Genomic DNA, 26,991 nt, shown 5'->3' with positions numbered 1-26,991 from the left:
TTTGAGAACCTTCCCTTGCCAGGAGACTTCTTAAGAGGACAGCTGTAGGCAGATCCCATCCCCTTTGTCTCCACTGGTTCTGGCCCCTTTGTGATACCTGAGCAGCACAATTTGGTACTCTCAGTTGAGCACAACCACCTGTATCCCTCATTTGAAGTCTTTGGGTCAAAAATACAGTGTTGAGTACTATATAAACAGATGGCTACCTGAGGTATCTGAAATTCACTTCTGCTATGCCAGTGGCGGGCCTTCCCCAAAACCACAATCAGAAATGGGCCTGCTGAGTGGAAGTCTTGTGATATGGCCAAATGATGATTTGGGACTAGACCAAGATCACCAAACTCCTTGTGAATTGGTTTCGAGTACACACCATGGTTGGCAGCCACTGGGCCATCCAACATTTGTCAAAAATATATTTGTATCATTTTAAGACTCCTATTAAAGGATTGCATTTGCGTCAATGCTGGTAAAGACCCACCGTCATTTCCATGATAAACTAGCATTTTTGAACAATTGGTAACTTGGCCATAAATTTGCTATGTGCTGGATTTTCACAGATAAATCCTATACCTGGGAATTAATTTTTTCATCTTGAAAATTCCTCAGATAGCACACACATAGCCAATATTTTTCTAAAATCTCTAGAGGATCCTTCATTGTCCATTGGATCTTTAATGCACATTTTAAATATTCTGGACCTATTTCTGTCCTGAAGTAAATAAATCAGTGGGTGAATTGGCTAACTAAACACAGCAGAATCTCAGGGTTTATCAAGTCCCATGCACAATACAAGAATAATTTCTTAGTGCTGATGTTCTATGCCCTTGCTTTGTCATCACAGTTTTGTGCCTGCCTTTCTGACCACAACCATGCCTGTACCAATGTGCTGTTTGGGGAGTCTGGATACAATGTGTAAAACAAAGACTAGGGAACCAGTCTCCCTTTTGCTAACCTATATTACTTTCCTATGCAGCTGCCTCTTGGCAGGAGGAATTTCTTCTTGCAATTAATCATTGATTTTTTTTTTATTCTTTTAATTTTCTAGACAGAATCATGAATAAACTGGCAGACAAGCAAGACCAGAGGATACCATGAAGAGAAGTTTACAGGTCCTCTATTGCCAACTGTTTCGTAAGTAGAGATTTGTTTGTTCATTTATTGTGAGAAATATATGATTCAATGTCTCTCTAAAAAGAGTAATCGAACCACCAATTTAGGAGGTCCTTAAGCATGTACTAATTTTAAGCACATGAAGGGTCCCAATGAAATCAATGGGACCCTTCATGTGTAATGTTAGGCATGTGCTTTAAGTCCCTTGTTCAATCGTGCATTTGGAAGCACGTTAAGAAAGTGTTCGGTCTTCAGCAGATTTAGCAGAGTCTTATTCAAAGGTGAAAATGCAGAGCAATAATCATCTAAGCCATAAGAATTCTCAAAGGAATGAGATGTAAGAAGGTTGGGAATGGTGGTTGGTAGCAGGAGGTACCGGGGTATATGGGCCCTTTAAGAGAAGAGCTGTGGGGGGTGGGAGGGACAAAGGACCTGTTCCAAGGATTTGGAATGAACAGAGGCCCAGGTAATGGCCTGGCAGTTGAAGAGGGGAAGCAGGAGTTTGATACAGGGGGAAAACCCTGGACACTATTCCTTTAAGGGGCCGTGTAGTATAGGTAGGGTGACCAGATGTCCCAATTTTTTGGAACTTTTTCTTATATAGGCTCCTATTACCCCCACCTCCTGTCCCAATATTTCACATTTGCTGTCTGGTCACCCTAAGTGTAGGGTGGGGTAGGGCTTTCTTTCAGCCATTCAGGAGGAGCACTCTGGAGGAGGGTAGTATCTAGACTGCCTTGTCCCTCAGAACAGGGGAGACACTGGCAAGAGAGGGAGGTCAGGAAGGCTAAACTCCATAGGGTCACCTCTCACATCTGTCTCACCCTGAAGAGCACGCTGCAGGGCAAGAGCTCCTTGTGGCTGGCAGAAGAACCAGAGATAATTATGAACCTTTGTAGTGCAATGGTGGACTTGACTGGTCAATCTGGGCGTTAAACCAGCCACAAGTGGAGGGTGATTGGTCTTATAAGAAAGGCTGTGTGGAATCTGTAAGGGGCACTGAAAAGGGGGAAGAGAAGGAGGCTGCTGCAAAGGGAACTCTCTAGCTGGGAGGGGTTGCTCTGTTAGCGGCAGCCCTGTTACACAGGATGTAATGTTTTGCTTCTGCACTGTTTGCTCAAACTGACTTGGGCTGGTAATAAAGGAAAGCTGTTATCAACTAATGATTATTCCGTAATCTATGTGAAATGCATCAGTGGCTTCTGCCTAGTTCTCAGTGGGCAAAAAACATCACAGTAGCCAACCTTGGTGGTGGTCTCAACATAAAGACCAAAGATGGAATGGAGACTGAATTACCCTCCCACACTTACGGGCCCTCCAGATCAGGGGTTAGGCAAAACAATGGGAAGAAACCTGGATTGCTGTTTTATGTGTTTGTATATACATGGAATCCATCTGTTCTCAGTGCTGTCAATCTGGCAACTTTCCTGGGGAATAAATTCACTTCCACAACTTAGAAAGAAAGTAAATTTAAAAACAAAGGGTGCAAATATGATCATTGCTTATTGTTTGTTAATTGTATTTTACAAAGTAAAGTGTCTGTTCACAACAGCATTCTGGTAGAATTTTTTAATGTCACCTCACTTCATTAGAATTTTCATCTGTCTGATACATATTGTGCTACCCAGTTCCATAAAGAAACCTAGTTATTAGGATCTCTTTTATGTTCATTTTTCACATTGCAGGGATGTTTTCCCAGTCACTTCTAATCTACTTAACTAATCTTTTATAAAGGCGCAAAAGTCTTGACTTGTGGCATAATAGTATCTTTAGAGGCCCAGAATTCATACTGTTTGAATGGGTGCATGGGACTTAAAATTCTGTTCCATGGAGGACAGCTAGGTCATTTATCAGATAGTAATGCTTTAAGCACCCAGAGTTCAGCTGCGAGGGATATATCTTCTATTCGTTTGTTATAAAAATAACTCTAAATATTAGTATGTTTTATAGATGATCATGGGAATCCATTTACTGTTCTTCATTGTCATAATGATGCTAGCCTGGTTATACTTGTCCTCTTTATTTATGACATCAATACAATGTAAAGGAAAAAGAAAGTGGATCACCAGTCACAACACAAAGGGATAGATACTCAGCTGGTATAATGGGTCAAAAGTCAATGTGGTTTCATATTAGTCTTAACTAGGCCCATCTAATAATAAAGACTATTTGTGTAATTCTATTTTGCACCGCTAAACAGTCTGTTACAAAGTTGGATGTTTTTCTGCTGTGTGTGGTTTTTTTTCTTTTTTCAGGGCAGTGTTTTGAAGGTAATAAAAAAAAACCTTGGAAAATGCAGAGGGAAAGAATGAGCAAACTGTACTGAAATTGTATGAATAATCAGTGGCAAAGTAAACTACATGATATACTTTGAAAAATGGAATGTAAAAATATTATTTTTAATCCAAGTTGAATGAAGTTTTTCATTTATTTGCATGCACTCAACAATGGTATATAGTAAATGTAGCTAGCATTACCCATTCCTAGCTTTGTAGTAGTCTATCGGTGCAGACATTCCAATGTTACATACATTTTATAGGTTTCAGAGTAGCAGCCATGTTAGTCTGTATCCACAAAAAGAACAGGAGTACTTGTGGTACCTTAGAGACTAACAAATTTATTGGAGCATAAGCTTTCGTAAGCTACAGCTCACTTCATCAGATGCATGCAGTGGGAAGAGAAAAAAAAAAAAGCTGTAGCTCATGAAAGTTTATGCTCAAATAAATTATTTGTCTCTAAGGTGCCACAAGTACTCTTGTTCTTTGTACACTTTATACTATGCATGCATTCGGGGCTATTATAAGGAGCTGTTTCATTGGTTTGTTTGCTTTATAGAGCCTAAGGTCATAAGGTTTGTTTGTTTGTTATTCCCAGCAAACCAATTTTGTCATTTATATCAGATAGACATATTGCTTTAAGCTAGGCTTCTTCCAATTGCTTCATAACCTCAATTACAATCTCCAAAGAGTGTATTTTACAATAAAACAGAAGGAAGTGTTTTTAGTGTATGTTTTGTACATGTCCTTTGTGCCATGAGGAAGCACCCATAATGTAGTCCTTACATTTCATCTACACAAAGGAGGGAAAATTGCTACTACAGTACAGCAAAAGAATATACTTTTGAGAATGCATCAATAGAGTAAGTCATCTGTAGAGACGATTCACCATTGCCATGCACCTTGTGTTCTCATTCACAGCAGTATGACGTGGGTCCAGAATGCTGCCGTTTTTGTGTGATAACATTTTACACTCACTTTGCACTGGGATAAGTGACGGCATGAAGTTCTGGGCAATGGAGACTTGGGCCCTTTATGGCTACTCTGCACGCAGTTCCATTTCTAATATTCTGGCCGTTGCTTCAGTCAAAGATTGGGATGTAATAAACAAAGTGTTCATGTAGCTGGAGAGACAAACCCTGTCTATTTTAGGAACAACCATGTTTGCTGTAGGGTCTAAACATGGCTTCCCTGGCCAGTGTGAACAGTGAATTTTTTTCCCCTGAGGATTGCATCTGAACTATGGGAAGCAGTCTGGTCCAGTGGCTATGGCAGTGCACTGGGTTTCATCAGTCCTAGCTTCTGTTTTTGGTTCTCCCTCTGACCTGCTGTGGGACCTGGGCAAGTCACTTAATCTCTCTGTGCCTGTTTCCCTGTTTTGTCGATTTAAATTTAAATCTCTTCAATCTAAATAGGGCAAAGGACAGTCTCCAAATGTGTCTTTGTACAGTGTCTAGCACAATGTGGCCCTAATCTTGGTTGTGGCGTCTAGTTGCTATTGTAATAATAATATTTAGGCACCTACCTGATTATGAGACCAGGAAAGCTGTTAGCTGCTCAAGTCTTTTGAAAATCAGGTTGGTGTCTAAATATGAATTTAGGAGACTAACTGTAGACACCAAGGTTTGAAATTCTTGGCCTAGCCATCTAGCCAGTCCATAGAAAGGTTTTGTAACATTATTCTAATTTGGTTCTCAGACAGAATATCCGTATTGGCTGGTCAGGAAAACCGTGCTAAAACCCTGTTATAGCAACACGTGTGGCTTTTGTTCTTTAATGTGGTTGTAGGTAGCCTGGATCTGATTCCAGTTGCCAGGAGGTAGCCTTGGTAAAAATTATGCAGCTACATTTGGCCCAGGATAGGAATTCTGAGCTATGCTGCTTTACCTCTAGTCATTCATAATTTATGTATTAGTAATTTAAACATGTAACATGTTCTCCCAAGAAGCACTGATTTCAAATTGCATCTTCCAATATACTGTCCAGGCTGAAATCTCTGAGAAGTTTAAAAAACAAATAAAAAGACCTCAAGAAACCTGTTCCCTTTTTGTTTTGTTAGCAGGAGCTTTGATGTCATTAGCTGGATTGTGCTGATGAGCACCAGTGAAAGCAAAACATTTGTCCACAATTTGCTGCCATTTGTTCTAGATACATTTATGGATTAAGTTTGTTGCCTCTGTAATGGTGAATGTGCATGACTTTCCCATGAGGCAGCACAATATCTTTGTTTAAAAAACAAACAAACAAAAAACTTACTGTGGTGATTTAAGCCCTGTAGCTTTATACACAAAATGCAGACATATTGTAGAATGGAAACATGCATGTTATTTTACTGTAGATGCATTTTTCACATAGGAATTTGAAGTTGTATATAAACTAGCAAAAAATGTAGAGAAAGGCCACTGATGAAGGCTGTGGGGGATGATGCTTCTATCTTCAGGCATTTATTTTATTGAAAACCATGAGGATATGATTTCTGTTTTTCTAGCTTGCCAGGTTCCGTATGGGCACCCATCGCAGTAGTATCTGGAAAATAAATGCAAGTAAAATCCCAATTATAAGTATTTCTTCATGCCATTGCCACTTGGTGCATTTCCTGGCATCAGTGTCTCACTGTTCTGTATTACAGGCTTGACCAATACTCATTGAAGTCAGTGGAAAGACCCCTATGTATAGATCCCATAGACTAGGCTCTGTCAAACTGACTAGGGTCCTAAGACTGCTCCCATTAAATTCTGTGGGAATTTTGCCATTGATTTCAGTGGAAACAAACTCGTATTGTGGTAGTTTGGGGATGCAGAACTGGAGCATATGACCTATTTTAAGCATTTGCAATATTAGCTAACGTTTACTTTTCTTTCTTTTGGCCAGGCTTTTTGCATGGGATATGATTGCAGTCTGGAAGCCCTAGTTGCTAGAGCTATGTGTGGAAGCTGAGATTTGTATTCGTATGGGGACTTGCTCCAATATTGCTATTAAAATATGAATGAATATGGATGTTGCTTCCAGCACTGGCTTTGTATATTAAGAGTTCAATTTTCCTTTTAAAAGGATATGATTTGGGGTTTTTTCTTCTATTACTCCCACTTGCACAACCGTCCCTTTGCACCTCCCTGAACAAAATGTTCTTGAATGATTGTGTTTCGTAATGTGGAATACCATAAGACCACTTTTCTCCCAGTGCTCTGAGTGCAGTTCACTCTGTTCATCCTTAAGCCATAGAGGCCTTCCTGTATTCCTGTTAATTCACATGGAGTGAAATTCAACCCTGCACAGAGGGCCAGCACATGGTCAGTGCTCTACTTAAGTCCAATTTAGGTAGTGGGACTGATAATTGTTGCCATAGAATCAGAGAGCCATAGGGTTAAGAGGTACAGCGAGGGTCATCTAGTCTAACCTGCTGCCAAGATGCATGACTTGCATCATGCCATAAATGAATGAAGCATGTTTGTCAAAGAGCCTGATTCTGAGTGTCTTCTGAAGGGTTCTCAGCACTCTCAACTCCCAGTGACTATTTTCCCCCTAACAGGAATAGACTCCTGTTGATGCCAGTTCTCGCTGCTGACCTCTGTGTGTAGATAGGTTAGTGTGCATTGCTCTTCACGTAAGGCATTTTTATGGCCTTTCCTGGGGTGTGTGTGTGTGTGTACACATGTGTGTATATCTATATCTATATCATCAAAGAAAATAACATACCCCCCAGCTTCTCTGCTTTCTGGGGTTTTTGAGCTGGTATCGGAAGTTTTGGTCACTCTTTGCTATTGAATTCCATTCTTGTTTCTGAGTGCATTAGTCACATAAAGTACCATGTTTTAGCTTGAGTGTAGAGAGATCAGTGTATCCCTGCAATGCAAAGCATTTTGGGAGCTGATCCTGAGAGATGCTGAGCAGGCACAATTCATACAGGAGCTTCTGCTGGGGTGCTCGGGGTGGAGATGGTTCTGCATTGCCTAAAGTCTGATTCTACTGCCACAACCTGGCCCTTGTGGTGCCTGATAAATATTAATTGTGTGCAGAGATGAGAAATACTTGGAATGCACTAAATGCTTCCACATCATTTACAGCGTTTGAGTAGTCACCCGATTGATCTTGCCCTTCGTATATATTCTAGGGCACAGATCCTCAAGTGGTGTAAAGTGTCCTGTTTCTGCCTACTTCAGTTTACACCCGTTGAGGATCTAGCTGTGTATATTTAAAATATGTGATACGTTTAAAAATACTGGAGATCATTTGATACAGATATTAGGGGTTTTCTTTCTATCATTCAAAGGAATTTTTAGAAACAAAAGAGAATATTCCTGTTGTTTTCTGTGCAGGAGTATAGGTGGTGGCCTTGGCAAGGTGTATGTTGGGGAGGGGTTATCTAGCAATGGATTCCATCTGTTTTTTTGCTTAAAATTGGAAAGGGAAACAGCTGCTGGGTATGCAGTGTTTCACTTGCAAAGCTTTTTGAGATGCTGCTGAGTTTGAGCCTTTAGATTTGTGAGTCACAAGGCTTGGTGACAGATTGCCTGTCAGGCAGCTCACAGCAAGCAATAATATGCTCTGGCTTCCCCTAGAAATCAATTAAAGATTGTTTACAGTTCTCAGCAAGAACTGCACCTTCTTAAGAGAGACTGCTGTCACTACTTTGCTGTCACTATTCAGCTTGTGCATGAAGGCACATTCTCTATTCAGCAGTTGTGATTCTCCCATGGAAAAAAAAAGAATCCAGATAATCCTTTTTTTTTTTAAATAAACCATTTAAAGGTGAACTGAAATGCTTTTATAAATTAATGCAATTGTGTGTGCCTCTTCTTACCAAGTGTGGTGTGTAGCCTCAGTAACAAGCAGTTCATTGTATTTGACATGAATATGTAGATCACGTGGCATACTTCCGTTCATTGATTGGATGAATGTAACTCTTGGCATTCAGTTCTTCATGCACATACTTGTGATTATGAATTTGAAACTTGCTTTATGTAAACATTTTCAGTATTTACTTTAAATTTGCTGTTTCAGTGAATCTTCTTGCCAGAAAATGTGTTCACTAGAATTTTCACAGAAAGCAAACACTGTAATGACTTGTTTTAACTAAGTTTGAAAGTGTGGAAAATATCTTCCATTATTCATTCAGGATGAATTCTAAATTTGCAAACCTGGGACCCCCAAGCCACTGACACATTGTGGTAATTCCTCCACTAACCTTTCAGATTTGTGGAAACATACAGCGATGTAAACCATCGGTCTGACATTAGAATATGGCCCAAGGCTATGTATTTCCAGGCTGTAGTTTAAACCTGTGACAGTGAAGTTGGGATTAAAAGACAACAGACATCTGCACTGTGATATTGGCTCTTTCTGTCAGCCGCAGACAGGCAATTCTGACTTTTCACACAGCATTTGATAGTGTTCTTAGAATAAAGCATCTTCATTTTTATGCTTATAGTGACATTGTTCATATAAGAACCCTTAAAACTAATGATAAACGCATAGCCTCCCAGTGTTCGTAGTCTCCATGCATTCACGCACCAGAAGTGGAAGATTTTTGTTAACAACTTCACTGGCTATCAGACTAAAAAACTGAGAAATATTAAAAATATAAGATTTTTGTTTTGAAACGTCCCACACTCTTATTAAAGAAATGAAATGAATCTCTAATATTCTTTTCATTCTGAATTATCTATGTTTTGGTCATAATGCAGTCCCCTTTCCACCACAATAAATCTGTCTAATCTTCTGTTTCAGATTTAGTGTTTCCCTCAAGCTTTGTCACAGAGAGAGATTTTAGAGTGAGAACGAAATAGGCAGGCGTATGAATGTGTCATCCCCCCACCCCCTTTTTTTTTTAAAGGCCCATTCTTCTGTCAAACTTCAGGAGTAATGACTGAGTAGGATGGGTGCTCGTGTGTGAGTCTTTGAGACACAATATCAAGCCAAGTGAAGGAAGAAATGATACTGAGAGGCAGACTGAAGCCTAGGAGCCATGGGCGAAATCCTGGTCCTATTGGGTACATCTACACTGTGATAAAGAACCCATGGCACCAAGTCTCAGGGTACATCTACACTGCGATTAAAAAAACCTACAGCACCAAATCTCAGAGCCTGGGTCAGTTGACTCGGGCTCCCTGGGCTCAGGATGTGGGACCATAAAATCGCAGTTCAGATATTTGAGCTGGAGCTGGGCTCCCCATTCATAGGGTCTCAGGGCCTGGGCTCCAGCCTGTCTCTGAACAGTGACATTGCAGTTTTATACTCCTACAGCCTGAGTCCCATGGGCCGGAGTCAGCTGACCGGGTCAACTGCAGCCTTGCTGTCAGTCTTCTATCACAGTGTAGATATACTGAGGTCAATGGCAAAACTCCCCTTGACTTCAGTGGGGTAAAAGCCTGTTCCTATGTCCTCAAGCAATGGCAGTGCTTTGTGTCAATATGTTATAAAATAAAAACACACTTTCAAATATTAATTTTGTTTCTAACCCCTCCTTTGTTTCCATCCTAAACACAAAAACATTGATGGTTTTGCACTCAGTACGTTGTTCAATGGGGTAGCAATCAAGCTCCTATCGGGCAAAGCACGTAAATATATGAGTAGTCCTGTGAGCATCAATTGGACTACTCACGTGATAGAGTTACGCATGTGCCTAAATGCTTTGCTGGATCAGGGCCTCAGTGATGGTTGGTAGGAAAATTCTTATGGCAGCACAGACTGTGACTACATCTACCGTACATGAATACCTAAGCATCCCTTAGATCGTGTTACTGCAGGACATGCAGAAATAATTAATTTTTAGACATTTACCATACATTATCAGATATTCCCCTGTGTAACTGCAAAATATTTGTCCATTTGACATTGTCATTAATAACAAAATAATTCATATCTTTTGTATTTAGATTCTGGATAGTATTTTCACATGTTAAACTGAATTTATTTTTGCAATACCTTTGTAACTATTCTTCCTTTTTGTTGTTTTATGATATCTTTCAATACCCTGCAGATGTTCCCAACATTGATATACACCATCAATATAGCAGTACTGTAGAAGAAAATCCCTCTTTTGTAGCCAACTGAAGCCTGGAAACAATCTAGAAATGAACAAATATAAACCATGTGCAATCCAGAGCTGTCACTGGAAGCATTCATTATGTTCCCACAAACCCTTTTCTATCCCTAATTATTACACATCTATAGGTCTCCTCTCTGATCTGTATTGTGGATCACTTGGCCACTCTGAGATCAGCAGCAGGAATTGGAGAGACGAATTTTCTTATAGGTTCTAGCCTAATTGAAATCCCAGTTCAGCAAGCACACGTGACATGGGTCATATTAAAGACAACAAAAGACTACAAATCCCCCCCTGTAGATAAATTGCTGAAACATGCTGCGTGCTATTCTAGCTGGAATAAAGCTGTTCTCTTCCCTAATCAGTACCTGGGACTGATTTTATTTTGAAACACCCCAAATGTGGTATGATGGATCTAAACTCATGCCAAAAGTTAGGCATGTGCATCAGTACCTTGCTGAATTGGGTATTGAACTTACCTCAATTCAGTTTAGCTGGTTGGTGTGTTTTCTTCTGAATCACATATTCTCTAATAGCTCAGAGCCAAAAGCACAGTGGTGGTTGGTGCAGGGGAAGAAAAAATTCGGAAGTCTCATCTTTCCAGGAAGGGAGGGCAGGAGAACCACAGCTGCAAAGGGTGTATGTAGTCTGATAGGTAGGTTGCCAGACCCCCACCAAAATAAGTATATGTTGCAGTGTACAACACGTGCTAGCTAGAGAGCATACCACTCTAATTTTCAAAGGTGCAGACTATGTTTTTCCATCACACCTGCCCTGAGCCATTCTGCACAGGGATGGCAGGATGGTTCTTGGAACCACCATTTTTGCCCATGCCATATCACTGGTTCGGACACTCAGAGTGATTCCCAGTGGCAAGGGTCGAATTTAGGGCCAGATTTTCAAAGACACTTAGGAACCTAAAAATCAGTTAGGCAGTCTAGTGGGATTTTCAAAAGTGCCTGAGCATGAGTTATACCAGGAGTTATGACTAAAAAAGATAATGAATGGGAATGCAAATTCACAGTCCATAATAATAAGTACTTATTCACAGTACTGTGCAAACACTAACTAATTCCTCTAAATTCCATCTCAAATTAAATTTAATTTAGGCTCCAACCTAGAATTGTACGAAAGAAAATCGGGGCTATCCTTGGTGCCGTTCCACCTAATTGAAAGCACTGCATACTTCTTTAGAACTCAATCATCACTGTTTCATGAGCTCCATATATGGGGCAGCATGTTGTTTTTCTTACGCCACCCCAGGAGCAGCCCAGGAAGCAGATTCTGACTCGGTCACAATCTGTCTCCGAGTTCCCCCACTGCTCCAGGGTGAATGGGATCTGCCCTGTGGCAGCCCTGTATCTGGCACAGTGTTAGTTCCCTGGTGAAGCACGTTGTCTGGTGCATTGGAGAAGTAGAGCGAAGGCTGTGCTCCTGCTCACTCCCGCATGTGCGGGAAGACATAATGGCCCATGGAGGCTGTCTGCTCCCCTCCATGCAGCTCCCTGTGGTCTGCATAGCTATAGCAGGGGATCAAGGGGACGACATATGTCCCAATACTGCTCTGCTATAGTCAGGAGTGAAAGTAACTTAAGGGACTTACCAGTATGCAGGGCGGCCAGGATCCTGAGCAAGGTGTGTGTGTGTGTGGGGGGGGGGGGGGTGGAGCCTCAGGCAGAAGGGGCAGGGCTAGGGCCAAACTCCCCCAGCCAGCCCTTCAGTGCAGTCTGGGGCCAATTTAAAGGGCCCAGGGCTCCAGGCCGCTGCTAGTGCTACCCCAGGGCTCCAGCAGCAACTTAAAGGACCCAAGGCTTAGGCCGTAGTAGCGGTGGCCAGGAGCCCCAGGCCCTTTATATCACTGCTGGAACCCCATGGAATGGTGGTTTTGCAGTGTGTTCTAAAGCACTAGATGTCACTGCCGCCTGTAGCGGTGGCAAGTTCATTATGGTATCACAGCTTCCCGTTACTGAGGGCATTAACATACAGACATCATAATTAAGATGTCAAAGAGAAGAGGGAAGATGAAGAGCACAACCAATGAAAGTACCTGATAAATGGACAACCGTAAGCGACGAAGCGTATGCTTCCAGGGTGAATCACTTACGTTACTGATTTGCATAAAGAGAGTAATTTTGAACCTTAAGAAGCAGCATAGGGTAAGAGAGGAGTATGTTTCAGACTTTGGGGGTACAATGGGTCAGTTATCTCTCATTTTGTGGCTTCTCGCTGCAGTAGCAAGTTAGGTTTTAGCCGTCTTGTTTCCTTAAAGCCACCAGCCATTTCCCATTCTTCGAAGCTGTTTTGTTCTCCCTTTTCAAGAAGGAAGTGCCACTTTTCTGAGTGAGGCCTGTGCATGCTTGAGAGCCTCCTGTCAAATCCCTGCCCCGCAACCCACCTCTTTCAGTGAGGATGTGAAACATAAAGTTCATCACATCAAACCATACTGACAGATATTGAGAACAAAGTCTGTACGAGGGAGAGACGAGTGGCAGCACTGCCATACAGGAAGCCAGCCCAGTGAAAGTGAGCGAGGGTTTGGAGAGGGAGCAGGGATGGAGTGAGTGGGGGCGGGGCCTCAGAGAAGGAATGGGACATGGCCAGGGCTTCGGAGGAGGGGAGGGGCAAGGGGCAGGGCAAGGGTGTTCAGTTTTGTGCAAGTAGAAAGTTGGCAACCCTAATTTGTGTGAGTGGTCTGGTGGGGGATCTATAGGCTCATGGTAGACATTTCCAGATTTGTCTAGGGCAGCAAACCCCTTAAATAGAGAGAATACCTACAAAGTATGGTAACCGAGAACCTACCTGACCTTGGGGTGTATGCATGCATTCCAATGCACTTGTTATAGATGGGAGCTGTAGTCACATGTGACCTATAGGAAGCCATATATAAGCTTAGGCAGGGACAGGAGACATTCAGGGTCAGATATTCACTAGTGTGGATAGATAGAAGCCAGAAAGGTCTACTAAAGGAGAAAGGTGTGTCCTCTCCCGTCTCAGCTGAGGGAAGCTGGGAAGGCCTCACGTGGTTAGTATCCAAGGTTTTGAGCTAATTTGCTCTTCTTTTGGTGTTCTTGTTTGAAAATAAAACCAGCCTGGAGGAAAAGGTCTTGGGCTGAAGGGCTGTTCAGAGCTTCATTCTATCTTCTCTGGCTGTTGCGAATGCCCATTGGATTAGAGGTACCTACCTGGTTGGCCTTTTTCCCCACTGAGATGTTGCTGCTGTTCTGCTGAAGTTGGTTATACCATTTGTCAGCATGATTCTTCAAAGCACACCTCCCACTTCAGCCTATTTTAAGAGTGACCCTAGCTTAAAATATGCAGGCCTTTCTTTGAGACAGGCAAAAATTCCATAGCCCCCAGACCTCAGATGATGGTTCCACACCATCCAGTGGGTCACGCTGCATCAGTATTAGAACAGTGCAGTTCTTCCTGTTAGCATGGTTTCAACACTGCCCCATTGAATCGTTCTTAGCTGGCTCAGATCCTCAGCTGTGACCAAGGATAACCCAGTACAATTCAAAATGGGTGTGTGCAAAGGTGCTTTAAGCCACCTTCGTTCTCCTCCCACTCCTGGGGCCTACTGTGCATCAGCCCAGTCCCAAGTTGTAAAGTAGAACAGCCTGAGGGTTGCTCTATATTATACTAACTGCTACTGACCCAAATGGTCTTATACAGCAGTCAGGGATTGTCACGCTTAAAGGAATCCCTGAGCTTGCCCTCTTTTCCCTGCCTTGTCCCCTGTGCTGGCTGCATGGAGGAGATGTTGTGTAGAAGCCATTCTAGTAGCTTTACAACACCGAAGGATCTCTCTGTGCTGGGGTGATCATCCTATCGCCCTCGTGCAGGCGAGAAGTTAGACAAGTAAGTACATTATTCTTGCCTCTGGATTTCCCAGCATGCTTTGCTTCTGTGTCTGTCTTTTAAGGTGTAAACCATTTGGGTCAGTACTGTCTTTATTTTGGCACATTGTACAGCACTGAGCACACTGTCAGCACTTTAATAACTAACTCTGGTAATTACTAATAAACACCATATGGCTAAAAATAATGTGAGACTCAAAAGAATTGTTGGGCCATTTATTTTCTGTGCATATGAATGTGTAGCTCATTTAAGCCAATTATTTTTCTATTAACAGGCATTGGTTATGCCATCCTTCTGGCTATATTTTTAGAAATATTCAGATTATTACAGCAAGTGTGAAAAATGAATGAAAAAAAGAAATCTGGCTACTAATACTTATTTTCTAAAATTAAATTTCCTGGCTGAATAATCTAGTTAGTCCTCAAAGGAATTTTGTCCTCCAAGACTGAATGTTGCTGGCACCCTTGGGTGACTGCTAACAAAATGCCAGAGAACAGGAGATACATGAAAAGATTTCCTTGTCTTCTTCCAGATGTTTGTTCCGTGCAACAGATGGGTTATTTTTATAGCACTACATAAAATGAAATTTTCATGAATCCAAGCGCAAAATTGGAAAGCAATTGGGCTTGATTCTGAGGCTACCAACACCCACCCCAGCACGCTTACCCCCACACACTCACTTGTTCATAGAATGCAGACTGGTTCCTCTCAAGTTAATCTGTAAGTGGCATTTTGCCCTTCTGAGAAGAGCAACAAAATGATGAGAGGTTCATGGCTAGATTTGCCCTCTCCTGGGACCAGAAGGGCTTGAAATTTTGTGAGGGCCACCTTGTGGAGTGGAGTTTTCTAATGCAGGGAATGTGGATGCGTGTAGTGGGTAGGTGTAAGGCCTTCTCCTCAATACATGGTGCTGGGATTCAAGAGAGAGGACACCCTCAGCCCCATGGGCGGGGGGGAGAGAGGCCATGCATGGTCAGCTTAACCTCCAAACTGTTACTGTGGCCCTCCCTCTTGTTGAAGTCATGTTGTCATTGACTGTGTCCCTGATCTCCTGCTCAGCTTGTGTGTATATGTGTTTTTATCTATCATAGGATGCAGATTAAACCTTTGTATGAGTTTGTGATGGCAGCATTAATTGCAAGACTGCTTTTAAAAAAAAATCTGTTCAGAGGAAAGATATATGAAGGTTACTGTGGAAAGTTCCAGCTGCCTGATATATCGATGTTATTGCTAAGCAGACTGTAGAAATGAAATGACAAACTTTGAATTGCTCTGTGAAGTAATGAAAAGGGAAAAAAATACAGATCAGTTTTTAAAGTGTTTCGATTTGTTTCTTTTTTTTTTTTCTTCAGGCTTGTGTTAATATTTTTAACCAGCTGCCACTTATGCTCCCTGTTAATAATAAGCCCATGGCAAAGTTGTGTGTTACCAGCTGTGTAAAGCTACTGGTTGTTTTGACCTCAGATGTCACTGGCAGGCAAATAAGAAGCTGGTCACAGGAGCCATTGGTTAAAACTGCTCTGATGATTAGTCAGTCAAGGAACTTCAGGCGATTAAGATATCATGAAGAATTTATTGACATGACTTATCTGCAATGATTGTGAATATATTGTATCCAAACCCCATCTCCACAAGTATATAGCAGGTCTCAGTAGCTACAGATGTATTATTAATATTTCTTTGGAGACCCATATATTTTTGCACAATTTATACATTCTCCCTGCTCATGGATTTTGAATACTCCAAAAAATTGCTGTAAATCAGAAGATCTTTAGCTATTGAAATATTAATAAATCCGGGGGGAAAAGTAAGAAGACTTTTAAAACTGGTGAAGTTTTATAACAGCCATCCATCAGCCTGCCTGAAGTTCAGGGTGCCTAGCAACCAGAAGTGGAGAACACTGAGAACGATCCTTCCCACAAAATGAAAAATTGCCCCTCTTGATTCTGTTTATGGCAAAACCTCCTTTTTATTTTGGAAATTTACACTCTGAGAAAACATACGCCGTACTTTGTAGAAAAGAAATACAGGCAGTGAAGGGAGAAGCTGGTGATCATTCAATACTCTGTTCTACTTTTGACTTTGTGAGTGCCTGCGATAATGGGAATGTGCAACAGTTACCAGGGACAGGTGTATTTTTGCAGGGGAGGGAGGAGTGGTCATTTTGAATGAAAGATAATAGGGTTAGAAAAGGCCCCTTGGGTCAGGCAGTCTCATCCTTTAGCACTTTTTTCATGATGAGCCACTAGCTCAGCCCATTAATATCTGATTCCTTACTAACCTGCTAGGGCCCAGATTTTCAAGTGTTCGGCATCCACAATCAAGGTCAGATTTTTCAAAGGAATTCTCAGCTCCCATCTCGGCACCTAAAGAAGGGTCTGATTTTCAAAAGTGCTCAGTACCCAACATGCTGAGCTCTCTTGAAAATCTGGCTCAGAGTGTGGGCCCCTCTGAAAATCTGGCCATTGGGAGCTACATTGGTGTGATTCAGGAGAGATGCTGCCCAGTTACATGAGTGTAAAACTGGTGTGGATGAGAGGCGAATCAGGCCCTTATTTAATAATGACAGAAGTGGTACTGTGATCCTCTCTGCTGAATATTTGCTCCACACATTTTTGCACATAAGATAAAAGTTTGCCCTTATTACACTGACTGCAGTGTGTAGACAAGTGGCAATGGTCCAGCCACGCAGAGGCCTCCTCAGCCATTCTGCTGGCATAGAGTTTGGAATCTTAGGACCTCTCTCTAATGCACCTTACTGCTCATTTATTTTCCCACACCTCTACTTGGTGTTACTGAGCCTCATCCTGAATGCCTTATAGTAGGGATGTCAGCATTGAGCCCTTGATTTGCTCCAGACAAGCACCTACACTTTCAGAGGACAAATTCTGCTCTCGCCTTGTGAAACTGCATTGAAGTGAATGAGCTTTGAACAGGTGAAGTCTTTTGCCCACCCTCATTCTTTCCCATTAAACTAGCCTTCTCTGAATAGTTATCTGTACTACTTGTGCATCTAAGCCAGGCAAAATTCAAGTATTCTATATAATAAATCTTTGCAAAGGTGTAGAACAGACATGAAGTTTGTTGTGAAAATGATGAAGTTTCTCTTATGTAAAGGCCACAGCTGTGGTGATTCTAGCACCATGGGCAGCTTGAAAACTGAATTCAGAGTTTCTCCTTAGGCCAGGAAAAATGGGCAGCAACTATGTATAGTTCTGAAATGAATTATGGGAGCACTTACTTACTTGGAAGTCACTAGCTGCTGAGCTGTAGATACCTATATTCTCACATTCACCTTCCTGAACACACTGGTGTGATGTATTATTTTGGTGTGCAGTATCAACCTTTTTTTCCAGTAATGTTAAGCAACCCAGTAGTATTTTATATACATGTAAAATGACATATTCATGATACATTAAAGCAGTTTTGATCAAGTTTAAGCCCTGGTTAATTCTAATAAATGTTGATATTGGTATGAAGGACAAGTGTTTTAATGAAGATCTAAATCAAGCAGTCATAAGTACCTCTTTTGCAATGTTCATATATAAAACCATCTGCTGTAGCAGAGGTTCCCTAGCACTGATAATATTAACCCTTCTGCTGTGAATCTCTTTCTACAATTTATTTTAAAAGAATCTATCTGTGTATGTATCGATCTATAATCTGATGGGGAAACTGTCTTCCCATTCATTACATTTATATAACAGAAGATTCAAATTATTGCATAAATTCTTAAATACTAGAGGGAATTCTAAATGATTCCCCCTTCTCAATAGTATGGGAATTTCATACTCTTCTAAACTCTAATATCATTCACAGTGAACCATTCGAGCAATATTTCTGGCCATCATTCTGTCTCCAGTTTATTGCAGTGATGCAACATGTATGATGATCTGCCTTGTGGGCAGGTGGCATATGTGTACATTTGGTGCAAGCAACTTGTGGCCTCAGAGATTGAGTACAAGCTCTTGAGATCAGAGTAGCTGAACTGGAGGAGCTAAGGGGGACAGAGAGGTACATAGATGAGACTTTCAGGGACACAGTAGAGAGGTCCCAGACGCAGTCTGACAGCCTCTGTGCTGTTGAGGGTGAGAGTTTCAGGGAAGGAGAACATCAAGCTGGAGCACAAGGAAATGATCTCATAGTTGGGACAATCCTTGCAGATGTTGTCACAGTGTCCTCTCACACTAAGGATACCTCTCTGGGAGAGGGGACTCCTAATACTAGAAAAAGACAGGCAAGAATAATGGGGAATTCAATTAGAAATACAGATAGTTGGGTTTCTGATGACAGGGAGAACCACATAATGAATTGTCTGCTGGGTGTGAAGGCTGGAGACCTCTCACGTCATCTAAATAGACACATGTGCTGTGCTGAGGAGGAGACAGTGGTCATGGTACATGTAGGTAACAATAACATAGGGAAATGAAGAAGGGAGGTCCTGGAGGCCAAGTGTAGGCTGCTAAGTATGAGATTGAAGTCCAGGTCCTCCATGGTAACATTCTCTGAAATGCTTCCGTTTCCATGTGCAGGGCCAGTTTGAGATGGGCAGACCTGCAGGCTCTGTGTGATGAGATAGTGGTGTTGGCAGGAGGGATTTATGTTTATTAGGAATTGAGGAACCTTTTCGGAAAGGAGGAGCCTATCCAGGAAGGATGGGCTCTACCTAACCAGAATGGAACCAGATTGCTGGCATGTAAAAATTAAAAAGGTGGCAGAGGAATTTTTAAACTAAGGGCTGGGATAAGCTGACAGATGCAGAGGAACACACAGTCCAGACAGAGACATCCCTTATGGGAGGATTTATTAAAGGGGATATTTTGTACCCTAGTAAAGAGGAGAGGATAGAAGCTGATAAAGTACAGGTAGGAACTGAAGAGAGAAACAGTCAAACAAAAGTCCCATTCAGTCACATCACATGAAGGCAGAAAACTAAATAATTATGAATTTTATAAGTGCTTATATACAAATGGTAAAAATCTAAATACTAAGATGGGTGAACTTGAGTGCCTGGTATTAAATGAGGATAGGCAACACAGAAACTTGGTGGAACAAAGACAATCAATGGAACACAATATCAGGGTACAAAATATATAGGAATGACAGAGTGGGTCATGCTGGTGGGAAAGTGGCACTATATGTGAAAGAAAGCTGTCCAAGCTGTCTGGAATGACTGAAGGGCATGAGTCCCAACCTCAAGGCAGACTGTTAAGAACCTGGACACAAACCCCAAATTGGTTGTGAGTTCTATACTTAGATTTTACCAACCAATGATCAACTGTGAACTCCTCAGGCACTCTAACAGCCTTAACATGGAGTTACAGACAGATGATCTCTTACAGCAAGGATCATGGCAATATTGAGGTTACTCCCAGTCCCAGAGGACCAGTCACTTATCCCAGGTCAATTGCACTTTAGATTACACACCAAGGACAATACTTGTAGCCAATCCTATAATAAACTAAACATTTTATTATATAGGAAAAGGAAATGAGAGTTATTTACAAGGTTAAAGCAGGTAAACATATATACACACAAATGAGTTACAATCTTCAAGTTCAAAAGGTAATTGCAGCTTCTGTAATTAGCAAGTTCTATATGTCCTTTAGGACTAACCCAGGCTCAGCAGCTGGGGATCCTTTGCTTATGCCCAGAAACCTTGCTGCCCCTGCCCTCCCCCTGCCCCCACCCTGCCCCTGAATCCAAGCAGCATAGAGATATAGTTCCTTCTAGTTAGGGATTTTTATTCCCTTCCTCCCTTGTGCTTTAAGCTGCAAACTCAGCTGATGGGAGGAATTCATTTGCATGACTCGGGGGGAGAGCAATCAACAAAGTTTTTATCCTTCTTAATGTATTACAATAGTTGTCTGGTGTCGACGCAAAATTTGCAGATGATACAATGTTACTCAAGTTAGTTAAGGCTAAAGCTGACTGTGAAGAGTTACAAAGAGATCTCACAAAACTGGGTGATTGGGCAACAAAATAGCAGATGAAATTCAATATTGATAAATGCAAAGTAATGCACATTGAAAAACATCATCCCAACTATACATACAAAATGATGGGGTCTAAATTAGCTGTTACCACTCAAGAAAGAGATCTTGGAGTCACTGTGAATAGTTCTCTGAAAACATCTGCTCCATGTGCATTTGTAGCATGACGGGGCAAGGCCAGATGACTATAGAAAAGTAGTCTTACTGGGATCCAGGAAGTGGGCAGGCAAAGCCCGCCCGCTGCTAAAGGATCCCCCCCAGCCTAAGAGGGGGGTCCACAGGACCTGGAAAACCAAATAATTACGGGGGACAACTAATGAAAAACAGGGACAGGAGTGTGGTCCAAGGGTCAAACGAAGGGAACCGGACGGGGACACCGAGCAGAGAACCCTGGACAGTGCCTACAGAAAAGTAGTGTTGTTTTTTTTAAGGCAGAAAAGAATTTTATTTGTGTAACACTTACAAAGAATCACCAAAGAGGATAAAGCAAAACTATGCAACAAAACAAAAACAAACCGAAGGTATGACACAGCAGCCTTCAGGAGGGAGAAGTGTTCAGGCTAGCTTGGGCCCAGAGCGGGGGGGCTTCCTCGACACTCGTGGTCTTCCACCCTCCTGAGTTACCTGGTGGCCTAGAGCGGGGGGGCTTCCTTGACACTCGTGGTCTTCCACCCCCTCGAGTTACCTAGTGCCACGCCCAGTGTCACCGATTATTTCTCTCCTGAGAGTGCCCGACAAGATGGACACGGCTGCGGGATGGGCGGTTTGGGGTGGGGGGGGATTACACCCACATGTTATAGAACCCCTCCTAGGTGACAGTGATGATGGTATCCACAGCGGCAACGGCTGGGGCTGGGGTCTCTCGCTCTTCCCCTCGATCAAAGGGTCAGACGGAGGGAACCGGACGGGGTCACCGAGCAGAGAACCCTGGACAGCGCCGACAGAAAAGTAATGGGAGGTAGATATATTAGCTCCAGGCTAAACAAATCCCTGGTACCAGGATAAGTGAAATGGCAGCTGCTCCAGGTCAATTAAGACACCTGGGGTCAATTAAGAACTGTCCAGAAGGCAGGGAGAATGCTAGGTTGATTGCGACACCTGAAGCCAATCAGGGGCTGGCTGAAACTATTTAAAAGCCTCCCAGTTAGTCAGGTGGGTGTGGATGTCAGGAGCTGTGAGAGGAAGTTGAGCTGTTGGAGAGACTGAGCAGCAACACCATTATCAGGTACAAGGAAGGAGGCCCTGAGGTAAGGGTGAAGTGGAGCTTGAGGAAGTGGGGGCTGCTTTGGGGAAGTAGCCCAGGGAATTGTACATGTCATGTTTCTAAAAGTACCATAGCTGATACTATTAGGGTCCCTGGGCTGGAGCCCGGAGTAGAGGGTGGGTCTGGGCTCCCCCTTTGCCCCCCCCCCATTAATCACTGAAACTGGGAGACAACAGAGATTGTGCAAGGGAGGATAGCTTCTCCTCACCTCCTTTGCTGGCTTGTGATGAAAATGGCTCAGTAGACCATGACCCTTGGCTTTAGAGAGAGACGGAAATGTGGGACCCATGGAGACAAGGACAGAGCTTTGTCACAGAGGTCAAAAAAGCTAACAATGTTAGGAACCATTAGGAAAGGGATAGAAAATAAGACAGAAAATATCATAATGCCACTGTATAAATCCATGGTACACCCATATCTTGAATACTACATGCAGTTCTGGTTGCCCCATCTAAATTTTATATATATATAGATTAGATTTGAAAAAAATACAGAGAAGGGCTACAAAAATGATTAGGTGTATGGAGTGGATTCCATATGAGAAGAAACTAAAAAGACTGGGACTGCTCATTTTAGAAAAGAGATGACTGAGGGGATATGGTAGAGGTCTATAAAATAATGCATGGTGTGGAGAAAGTGAAGTGTTATTTACTCCTTCACATAACACAAGAACAAGGGGTCACCCAATAAAATTAATAGACAGCAGATTGTTTAAAATCATAAGTACTTCTTCACACACCACAGTCAACCTAGGAACTTGTTGTCAGGGGATGTTGTGAAGGCCAGAAGTATAACTGGGTTCAAAGAAGAACTAGATAAGTTCATGGAGGATAGATCCATCAATGTCTATCAGCCAAGATGGTCAGGAACACAACCCCATGCACTTGGTGTTGTTAAACCACTGACTGCCAGAATCTGGTACTAGACAACCTGGGATGAATCACTCAAAATTGCCTTGTTCTATTCATTCCCTCTAAAGCATCTGGCATTGGCTGCTGTTGGAAGGCTGGACACTGGCCTTGATGGACCATTGGTCTGACCCAGTGTGGCTGTTCTTATGTTCTTATCTAAAGATATATTCTCATCTTAGTGGTAGAGTCTTCTACAACATCTCTTATGTAAAACAATAGGAGTTACACAGTTAAAACCCTGTATATAGAAGGGAATATATATCTTATAGCTTACTAAATTAGCTGTAATAGTTGCACATTCAATTGTTTTAAAATATTCATTTATTTGTATTCCAATACTTAATCCAGTTGTCCATTGAGCAGCACACAGATATTTCAACATGTCTGCCATATATGTATTATTTAAACAGAGTTATTACCAAGTGGTACATACATCAGGCATTGTAGATTACTATGATGTTGCCTCTAGGGCAAGTTTTCATATGACCTGCATCAATCTTGTGGTTACTTCCCTCTTCACAGCCTCCCCCCTTTTCATTTGTAGCGAATCTTGTTATGAATAGTTACCATAGTAACATGGTAGGATTGTTCAAACAGGGAAAAAAGATGGAAATGTGCAGAATTACCTGTAACTGATTCAGGTTGCTGCATCCAGTATGTACCCACCAACCACAGCCAGATACAGGACATGAAAACAATTATCAGTGAATATGTGGTGAGAAAAATATTGTGATACTATTTGTATTACTGTGACATCTACAGGCCTCAGTCATGATTGGAGCCCCCATTGTGCTAGTTGCTGTATAAATATAGAGTTGAAAGATGCCCCCTGATCCATATATTTGTGAAGTATCTGCCTAGCTTCATAAGCTGGTGATCAAGGGGGAGAAAATGTACTACAAATTTATTTGAAAACTATCACAGAATCCTTCAAAAATTTTGACAAATATCTGACCAGTTAAGGAGGAGGCTTTGCTGTCTCCCAAGTAACTAATCTCCACAGCATGAGAGATTACTTCTATACACATTGCAGGATGACATGTAACCAAATGGAAACCTTGAAAAGGTCACCATTGCTGAGATATTCACACAGTACTCTCTGTAACTCAGCAGCCTTATTCACTAGCTCAGCTTGAATATGAATGACGTTCCCCATGGCCCCTGATAGTACCCAAATGGTCTATTTTTGAGGGATTTTATTCTGATCTACCTCAGTATGTTGAGAACCACCCTGAGGCTGTTTTTCATTTATGTTCAGATTGCAATATTTAAAAACATGGCTGGCAGCCACAGAGCATCTGCCATTTCATAGATTATCAGGGTTGGAAGGGACCTCAGGAGGTCATCTAGTCCAACCCCCTGTTCAAAGCAGGACCAATCCCCAACTAAATCATCCCAGCCAGGGCTTTGTCAAGCCTGACCTTAAAAACCTCAAAGGAAGGCGATTCCACTACCTCCCTAGGTAATGCATTCCAGTGCTTCACCAACCTCCTAGTGAAAGAGTTTTTCCTAATATCCAACCTAAACCTCCCCCACTACAACTTGAGACCATTACTCCTTGTTCTGTCATCTGGAACCACTGAGAACAGTCTAGATCCATCGTCTTTGGAACCCCCTTTCAAGTAGTTGAAAGCAGCTATCAAATCCCCCCTCATTCTTCTCTTCTGCAGACTAAACAATCCCAGTTCCCTCAGCCTCTCTTCATATGTCATGCGCTCCAGCCCCCAAATCATTTTTGTTATCCTCCGCTGGACGCTTTCCAATTTTTCCACATCCTTCTTGTAGCGTGGGGCCCAAAACTGGACACAGTACTCCAGATGAGGCCTCACCAATGTCGAATAGAGGGGAACGATCATGTCCCTCAATCTGCTGGCAATGCCCCTACTTATACAGCCCAAAATGCCATTAGCCTTCTTGGAAACAAGGGCACACAGTTGACTCATATCCAGCTTCTCATCCACTGTAACTCGTAGGTCCTTTTCTGCAGAATTGCTGCCTAGCCATTCGGTCCCTAGTCTGTAGCGGGGATTCTTCCATCCTAAGTGCAGGACTCTGCACTTGTCCTTGTTGAACCTCATCAGATTTCTTTTGGCTCAATCCTCTAATTTGTCTAGGTCCCTCTGTATCCTATCCTTACCCTCCAGCCTATCTACCTCTCCTCCCAGTTTAGTGTCATCTGCAAACTTGCTGAGGGTGCAGTCCATGCCATCCTCGAGATCATTAATGAAGATATTGAACAAAACTGGCCCCAGGACCGATCCTTGGGCCACTTCACTTGATACCGGCTGCCAACTAGACATGGAGCCATTAATCACTACCTGTTGAGCCCAATGATCTAGCTAGCTTTCTGTCCACCTTATAGTCCATCCATCCAGCCCATACTTCTTTAACTTTCTGGCAAGAATACTGTGGGAGACCGTATCAAAAGCTTTGCTAAAGTCAAGGAATAACACATCCACTGCTTTCCCCTCATCCACAGAGCCAGTTATCTCGTCATAGAAGACAATTAGATTAGTCAGGCATGACTTGCCCTTGGTGAATCCATGCTGACTGTTCCTTATCACTTCCTTTCCTCTAAGTGCTTCAGAATTGAATCCTTAAGGACCTGCTCCATGATTTTTCCAGGGACTGAGGTGAGGCTGACTGGCCTGTAGTTCCCTGGATCCTCCTCCTTTTCTTTTTTAAAGATGGGCACTACATTAGCCTTTTTCCATTCGTCCGGGACCTCCCCCAATCGCCATGAGTTTTCAAAGATAATGGGCAACGGCTCTGCAATCACATCCGCCAACTCCGTTAGCACCCTTGGATGCAGCGCATCCAGCCCCATGGACTTGTGCTTGTCCAGCTTTTCTAAATAGTCCCGAACCACTTCTTTCTCCACAGAGGCTGGTCACCCCCTCCCCATGCTGTGGTGCCCAATGCAGTAGTCTTGGAGCTGACCTTGTTCGTGAAGATAGAGGCAAAAAAGCATGGAGTACATTAGCTTTTTCCACATCTCTGTCACTAGGTTGCCTCCCTCATTCAGTAAGGGGCCCACACTTTTCTTGACTTTCTTCTTGTTGCTAACATACCTGAAGAAACCCTTCTTGTTACTCTTAACATCTCTTGCTAGCTGCAACTCCAGGTGTGATTTGGCCTTCCTGATTTCACTCCTGCATGCCTGAGCAATATTTTTATATTCCTCCCTGGTCATTTGTCCAATCTTCCACTTCTTGTAAGCTTCTTTTTTGTGTTTAAGATCGGCAAGGATTTCACTGTTAAGCCAGGCTGGTCGCCTGCCATATTTACTATTCTTTCCAATATGGAGACCAGTCTGCACTTTGTACAGACAAAGTCGCTTCTGTCCTGTGAAAGAAAGACAAACATGGCACATCCTGTGCCGGTAACAGCTGAACGCTCACCGTCCATATTACCTTCCTTCTAAGAGCTTCCTCAGGTGTTTGTAGTAACTATTCAGAGAAGCGTACAAGATGAAAGCCTCAGTGGACTCTCCCCAAGTGAACTCGCTCTGTTAGCCTCTCCGCTGTTTGCCACTCAGCTGTTTCGCAGCTGACTGGCTTTTTATAACAGCCAGGCCCACTCAAGGCTCACCTGGAACAAAGCACTCCTAAGTTACACTTTTCAAACAGTCAAGCACACGGTCAAACTGACAAATTGTCCCCACAGCAGACACTCAGATACTCACCAACACTTAGCAGCACTTAGCGTACCTCCTCTCGGACAGATCCCATTCCTTTAATTATATTTAATCGGGTTTTGAACAATAATTAGATTTAAGGAGAACTCCGCAGATTTTCTCAAGAGATTGAGACCACCCATGCTATTGCCCACAAAAGTGATTTATATTCTTTTCATTGTGATAACATCTCAGCTGGCAATCACTAACAATCATTGGGGGCGGGGGGAATAGCTCAGTGTTTTGAGCATTGGCCTGCTAAACCCAGGGTTGTGAGTTCAATCCTTGAGGGGGCCACTTAGGGATCTGGGGCAAAAATTGGAGATTGGTCCTGCTTGAGCAGGGGGTTGGACTACATGACCTCCTGAGGTCCCTTCCAACCCTGATATTCCAGGACTCTATGATTCTATGACACAAATGCTTATCTTAAACAAGTGAATGGAAGCTCCAGGTTAAAAGGAATTACAGAAGGCACAAGGAAGAAAAGAAGGCGCTGAGTTCCCTGAGACTAAACAAGGGTTAATCAAAACTGTTGGTACAGGACAGATGATTACGGTGCAATGATAGCAGCAACAACAACACATGAAATGGAGACAAGATGAGTGTATAGAAAATTAAAATGTATTTTGGACATGGATCAGGAAAGGACAACTTCTCCTGACCCTGTGAAAAATTAGAACTCTTATGTCAACCCTGTAAGGGCCACGTCCTGGCTCGACTCGCATCTATGGGTATTCCAAAAACTAGAAGCAAGTCAAATGTAAAAGCAGCACGTTTGTGCAGTGCATCCCAGTATCAAACAGAGGATTAGGGTCTAATTCTGCTGTAATTGAGATCAATGACAAATCTCCCATTGAC

The 26,991-nt window shown here is 42.5% G+C and overlaps 1 protein-coding gene across 7 annotated transcripts in view; it reads left to right on the top strand.

Moving 5' to 3' along the window:
• Nucleotides 1–26,991, top strand: part of TMEM108 (transmembrane protein 108) — a 410,091-nt gene that overhangs the window by 281,257 nt on the left and 101,843 nt on the right. For all 7 annotated transcript variants that reach the window (XM_075125691.1, XM_075125692.1, XM_048838789.2 and 4 more), the window contains one exon: nucleotides 1,046–1,131. In XM_075125691.1, coding sequence (XP_074981792.1) covers nucleotides 1,092–1,131 — 40 coding nt within the window. In that variant the 5' untranslated portion in view covers nucleotides 1,046–1,091. The remainder of the gene's footprint in view (nucleotides 1–1,045; nucleotides 1,132–26,991) is intronic.

This window comes from Caretta caretta, chromosome 2 (assembly GCF_965140235.1).
Source record: "Caretta caretta isolate rCarCar2 chromosome 2, rCarCar1.hap1, whole genome shotgun sequence".
Classification (NCBI taxonomy): domain Eukaryota; kingdom Metazoa; phylum Chordata; order Testudines; family Cheloniidae; genus Caretta; species Caretta caretta.
The sequence above is the reverse complement of the archived record's forward strand: the minus strand, read 5'-3'. Positions and strand labels throughout refer to the sequence as shown.